At 42.4% G+C, this 6,673-nt stretch overlaps 1 protein-coding gene across 2 annotated transcripts in view; it reads left to right on the top strand.

Annotated features, from left to right (window-relative positions):
* Positions 1-6,673, top strand: part of slc13a5b (solute carrier family 13 member 5b) — a 7,441-nt gene extending 768 nt beyond the window's left edge. The window contains exons 2-12 of one of the 2 annotated variants that reach the window (XM_035623918.2): positions 331-459; positions 560-696; positions 884-1,092; positions 1,219-1,399; positions 1,491-1,613; positions 1,739-1,951; positions 2,075-2,181; positions 2,310-2,431; positions 2,904-3,065; positions 4,685-4,822; positions 5,259-6,673. In XM_035623918.2, the coding sequence (XP_035479811.1) occupies positions 331-459; positions 560-696; positions 884-1,092; positions 1,219-1,399; positions 1,491-1,613; positions 1,739-1,951; positions 2,075-2,181; positions 2,310-2,431; positions 2,904-3,065; positions 4,685-4,822; positions 5,259-5,384 (1,647 nt within the window). In that variant the 3' untranslated portion in view covers positions 5,385-6,673. Of the gene's footprint in view, positions 1-330; positions 460-559; positions 697-883; positions 1,105-1,218; positions 1,400-1,490; positions 1,614-1,738; positions 1,952-2,074; positions 2,182-2,309; positions 2,432-2,903; positions 3,066-4,684; positions 4,823-5,258 lie in introns of both variants that reach the window. The other variant, XM_035623917.2, reaches the window with a different exon arrangement.

Genomic DNA, 6,673 nt, shown 5'->3' with positions numbered 1-6,673 from the left:
TTTCCCTCCGAAAACTGAAGACAGTGGATTTTGTCAGGAGAATCAATCAAACGAATGCATGTGTCGTAAAATCAGAATAACGATTGGAGGGGGTGGTTATAGAGCTCGTAATATGGTCTAAAGGTATTCGCAGAAAACCGCTGACCAAAAACAATTGAACACAAAAGGACACTTATCTTTACCCTTTGCACCATCACCAGATCCCATCGAAAATGATGTAATACTGGTCTCAGATCTTTGTATGACACTTTTCACAAGGGATCTTTGCTTGTATGTACGTGCGTGTGCATGTTCCAGTATATTTGTACATGTTGTTGTTTTGTAATGCAGGAGGCAGAATGTGGCTTTGTGATCATCTTGATGGCGGTGTACTGGTGCACAGAGGTCCTGCCCCTGGCTGTGACGGCTCTCCTCCCAGCCCTCCTGTTCCCCTTGTTTGGCATCATGCAATCCAAAGACGTAGGTGAACTCAGCAAAACGCCAACTGCGCTGAATTTGATCAGCGAGGACGCATTTCCGCTCACACACCTGTCGCTCACGCGTGACCCTGCTGTTTCAGGTGTGCATGCAGTACCTGAAGGACACAAACCTGTTGTTTGTGGGGGGGCTGATGGTTGCAGTCGCCGTAGAGCACTGGAATCTACACAAGCGCATTGCCCTGAGGGTGCTGCTCTTTGTCGGTGTGCGTCCAGCGCTGTGAGTTTACAAAAGCCTATATCTAATCAGCTATGATATGTAAAAAAAACAACCTGATATGGATTTAGGAGCTCATAAATGTCTGTCATGGTCTTTCTTTGTTATTGGTGTTTGAAAAAACACCTGATGTCCTCTCGCTCAATCCAAGGACACAAAACATGTTGTTTTTCTTCTTTTATCTTGGCAGTTTGATGTTGGGTTTCATGGGTGTGACAGCCTTCTTGTCCATGTGGATCAGCAACACGGCTACCACAGCCATGATGGTGCCCATTGTCCAAGCAGTGCTGGAACAGCTCAACACCAGTGAGGCAGAAATACCTCAGATCCTCAGCTCAGAGGAGCAGGTCCAGACATCAGAGAGTGACAGCAAACCGCCTCCACAGACAGAGAAACCGAGTGAGGGACAAGGTGGGCCATGGCCAAGTAATGCTGTAACTTGTCTGGCCAAGAAAAAGCTTTGAAGAACTTTTTTTTCTACTTAGAAACCTGTGCTGCCTGTAACTCTTGTATTCGTGTGTGAAGGCCCAGTGGTGGTGACTTTCTTAGATGCCGCAGTGGAGGCGGCCAAGCATAAGGAGTTAGCAGAAAGGCGTAAAATGTGTAAAGGGATGACCCTTTGTGTTTGTTACGCTGCCAGCATCGGAGGCACCGCCACACTGACGGGAACTGGTCCCAACCTGGTGCTCAAGGGCCAGATGAACCAGTGAGTGTTTTCTTTTCATTTCAAAGTAGTACTCCAATATTTACAATCTTGTCCAGTAACATATTTCATTCCCTTTTGCTGTATTGCTCAGACTGTTTCCTCAAAATGGAGACGTGATCAACTTTGCCTCCTGGTTTGGCTTTGCCTTCCCAAACATGATAATCATGCTCGCGCTGGCCTGGCTCTGGCTGCAGTTTGTTTTCATGGGATTCAAGTGAGTTTAAAGCCCTAATCATAGTGACAGAGACCTGAATCAACATCAAGAATTTTATCCGCACAAGAAGTGTGAGTGCGGAGGTGACACAAAGATTTATTTTTTCCCCTGTGTGATCCTTCTAGCTTTAAGAAGACGTGGGGCTGTGGATCTGTGAAGACGGAGAAGGACATTGCCGCCTATAATGTGATACGAGAGCAGCATCGTCTGCTGGGGCCCATGTCCTTTGGAGAGATCAGCGTCTTGGGTCTCTTCATTCTGCTGGTTGTGATGTGGTTCACAAGGCATCCAGGCTTTGTCGATGGCTGGGCGACAGATATCTTCAACTCCAAAGCAGAGTTTGTATTTGCTACATTTGGATTTCTAATTCACACAGTTACTTTTTCACTCATACACTGATCTAGTTGATTACACTTTCATATAACTGTGTTTGTGAATTCTCTCTTGACCCCACCTCTCAGGTATGTGACAGATGCCACCGTGGCAATCTTCATTGCTGTCCTTCTCTTTGTCCTGCCCTCTAAACCCCCACGTTTCTGTTCAAGGAGAACTCATAGTTTTGACACAGGTGAGCCATCATTCTGGAAGAATATAGATTATGTGTCATGTGTTTATGTTCATACGTTTTTGAGAGGGCTGGGGGTTCTGTGTGATGATTGCACACTGACATTGATCACACTAATATTTTATCTGTAGTATCCCATCAAACTGCTGGCCCAACTCCACCTTTGCTCACCTGGAAAGTTGCCCAAAAGAAGTTACCATGGGGAATTGTGCTTCTTCTCGGAGGAGGTTTCGCTCTGGCCAAGGGCAGTGAAGTAAGTGGCGATGATAGTAAAATGGGCCAAGAGCTAAATAATTCAGCAAAGTCAGGTGGGGGGATGTCCACCATTCCTGTACTGGGTTCAGATTGCCTATGTATGCACAGGATTCATAGAAAAACATGCAGCATGCCATTCAGTGTTATTTTATCTTATTGTTCTCTCATCTGAATCAGCTTTAGAATTTAACTTCTCTAACACTGTATCAGAGCTTTATTAATTACTGCTAATTCAAATCAGACATTTCATCACACTACTACTTCAAATGTTTCTCTGAATGTGTTGCTTTTGTTTTATTAATGTTGCATTTTTATTGCCCCTGAGTTATATTCCGCAGGTTTATCTTGTACACACACCTGAATTAGAGTGCATCCAAAGTAAAAGAAGGAGAAAGTTTTAACTCATCTGTATAGACGAAGACTGTGTACATATCGAGGAAAGAGTTTAATTGTTATGTATATTCCTTTAGGAATCAGGACTCTCAAAGTGGATGGGCGATCAAATGACTCCTCTGCAAAATATCCCTCCCTGGGCAATTGCTATCATTTTGTGCCTCCTGATTGCTACCTTCACTGAGTGCACGAGTAATGTGGCAACCGCAACGCTCTTCCTACCTGTCTTGGCCTCAATGGTAAGTTTCCTGAGCGGGGAATGTGTTTGAGAAAAATAATGGTTTGAACAGAAGAGTGAAAGAAGCCATCTTCACCAAAGTGAAATGACCGTCACTGACTATTACTTTTTCCTTATCATCCCCTTCCAGATTTGTATTTTAGCTCCGTGAAAATGCATATCACATGACCAGTAACGTACACAGGTCATGTGTGTGCCGGTGTAAACTGGAAGCAGACTGTCTGCAACTCTGCAATTGGTTGCTTAGTTACAGAAAATACTATGAACGAGGAACAGCGGTGGTGAAAAGTAAGACTTTCCTCAGGCCAACGACAAAACGGAGCTGTTGCTAGTAATTCTTAATCCATTTTGCATTGACAGCTGACAGTGGAGTCATAATAGATACGACCCAATCGGGAAGCAAACATGGGTTTCTGCAACATCCAAAAGTCTTGGTTTCTCAAACTAAAAGGGGTCCTGCAGGATTTCCTGGGGTGTAACTATTACGACTTACAAGATGATGTGGTGGGTCGACTAAACACCTGACCTCAACCACTCCCAAGGTGTCAACAACCCCGGCCTTAGTTAGAATTGAAGGAGCCTTTTTGGACGAGAGGTGAAACATCTTGAAGAATCTCAAGCAAGTCCAAATGCTTTTGTCAGGAGTTCGAAACACCTAGATCTGGGTGAATGAGAATCTTCACAGACATGTGCCTTGTGTAACTTCTTTTGAACCAATTTCACCAATTGGAGTCCAGCATTGAAACCACTCCCAGTGTGAATCAGCCTATTTCCCCTTGTTTGGTCACCCATCTAGTTGGTCATTCAGGCTGAATTTGTTCTGTCCCCTTCCCCGTGCCCCTCCTCCCATTGATAACCTGCCAAACACACCAATTCAGCTCAGTGGCTTGTGATGCTGCCGCTGCTGCTGAAGAATGGCATTACTGTGCCTGCTGGTAAAGCACTCAAGACAGTGCCAAGCAGGGGTATTCACATAGATATTTATTGAAGGGGGGAAGCTAAGTGGGTGCACAGGGGCATCCAACACTTGTGTGAAAATAGAGATGGAGAGAAAAGATCTGTTACATGCAACCGAAAGTGGGAAGATGACATTTTGTGGCGGTCATGGCTTGTGGCATGTCACTTTATGTGTCATCCTGTCAGGGGAATCTTTAACATTTGATTTAAACAAAAAAGGCTGGCAAGACAAAATGCTGTCACCGTGGTGACCTGATATACAGCCTACAGTTTAAAGAAGACTAACCACCCTTTGTTTATTTTGAGAGGCAGAAATTATTGTGCACGTGTACGCTGCTGTGCTATGGGACATGCAATTCAGAAGCAAATTCCTCAGAGTTCTGTTTTCTCCCTCTCCGTAGTCTGCCATTATCGCTACATTTGTAGTGCTTTTCTATTTTAGATGTCATGACTCAGCACCAAGCTTACAGGAATTACATCTTAATTACACCCACCTAATGAGAGTTTTCCCTCCGCCTAGAATTACACACATTTCTCTCTGAGGTAGGAGTCAGTGATTATGGTTGCAGAAAAATAGCCTGATGCAGGAGTGGAGGATTTTGTGATCAAGGCTGTGTTCATCCCTGTCTCAGACTGTTGAAACCCTCTCTGTGATTATTGCAGTCTCAGTCCATTGGAATCAATCCATTGTACGTCATGGTGCCTTGTACACTGAGTGCCTCCTTCGCCTTCATGCTGCCTGTTGCTACTCCTCCAAACGCCATAGTCTTCTCATATGGATACCTCAAGGTTGCTGACATGGTGAGTGTGGCAGTGGTTTGTTGTGTTTATTCAGTAAATGATATGTTGAGGATACTTTCTCTTTAAATTTACTTTTACAGTTAGTTAGCTTATCATAGCATAAAGACAAGTCGCCTTGTTATATCTAGTCTGTTTGATCCAAAGCCAAAACGTTGCTCTTGTTGTTGAACATGTGGGTTATAAAAGTTTTTGTTTCCAATCCAAACTAGCTGTTTGTTTATTTACCAGAGAGATATGAGTGTAGTAATAAACTGAATAGAGATCACACGTGCTGTTCTGATAGCCCTTAACAAATCAATTCAAAGCAATATTATCAGATGCTCATCAGGTATTGATAATTACTCCAGGGTATCAATATTGTATAATCTATCTCAAGAAAATAGATGAGTATTTTTCTGCTGCTTTAAGATCACTGCGTGCTCTTCTTCTCCACCAGGCCAGAACAGGGATAGTCATGAACATCATTGGCATCCTATGTATTACACTGGCCATTAACAGCTGGGGCAAGGTCATGTTTGACCTGGACTCCTTCCCCGTCTGGGCCAACGTCACTGGGGTGTGAGCCTGGTTCTACCAGAGGAGATGATCCATGCACACCCTGCCCTCCCCATCCACAAGTGCCGCACGAAGATCTCTGGTCAGAGCGACAGCAGAGGACCACACGGTGGACTGCCTGCGTCCAATTGCTGTTCGGATACAAGGCCCTCAACGCTTGTTCTCTTTGACACCTGAGTATTGCTTGTGAAAGAAGTGGTGATGAATATGAGTAGGATTGGAAGAAGAGTGGTTGAAGAATTAAATTATAATCTTTTTTTTTTACTTATTTTTGTATCATAATGAAGTTACACTTGAAGGAAAAACCCTGTATGCTCATGAAACAGCATGACTGAATTCATATACTGGCAGTTTTTATATCCAGAAGGTAATTCTAGAGACAACATTCAAATCCAGAGAGCTCATGAGGTCAGATATGTTTTACACAATCACCCATAGTCACATCTATTACAACATACTGTACAATATAAAAATATAACTTAGCACATTTACAGCACTTAAGTACATTTTACATGTACTTTACTTAAGGGTTTAAATTTTGTACCACAATTACTTACAAATATGTATTCATCTGACAGCTGTAGTTACTAGTTATGTTCCATATTAAGATTTTACACCTCAACCAGATACAACATTCAAATTCTGTATTAAAACATGAGTAATGATCCAATAACATTAGGTATAATAGGGGTAGTCCTGTACTTTGATATATTTTTATATCAGTATTTTTGTACTTTCACAAATATTGAATGCAACACCTTTACCTGCAAAGGAGTATTTATACATTATAGTTTTACTACTTTTACTTAAGTAAAATACTACTTCCGCCACCACCACCACCACTCCTACTCTAAGTAGCAGGACTGTATTCTACATACACAGCTCCCAAAGCAGTTTCAAAGTAACAGATTCTTAGATAGGTTTGTCATTTGGGTATTTGCAGATAATGGGCTGCTATGTATATTATAGCAAAGAACTGATAACAAGAACATACATACTATTGCCGACATCTACATCGACCCCTGTGTTGACCTGGATGTGTGAGGGGATATGATACCTCCAGCATCGGTTGAACTTTAAAATGTATCATCACTGCAAAAGTAAGACTCTGTATCTGCCTTGTGCAAACATAATAACTTATTGTACTGTAAACACATTTTCAGTATTTCAGTCAGTACACTATGGTCTAACACTGTGAAAGGTCCCAGTAATGAAGTCTCCCTGAATAACAATAAAGTGGAATTTAATAATCATTATATTTGTGTCATAAATTAAAAAAAACTTTTGCACAAATTA

This window comes from Scophthalmus maximus, chromosome 11 (assembly GCF_022379125.1).
Source record: "Scophthalmus maximus strain ysfricsl-2021 chromosome 11, ASM2237912v1, whole genome shotgun sequence".
In the NCBI taxonomy this organism is placed as follows: Eukaryota; Metazoa; Chordata; class Actinopteri; order Pleuronectiformes; family Scophthalmidae; genus Scophthalmus; species Scophthalmus maximus.
Note: the sequence above shows the minus strand (reverse complement) of the source record. Positions and strands in the feature narration are given on the sequence as shown.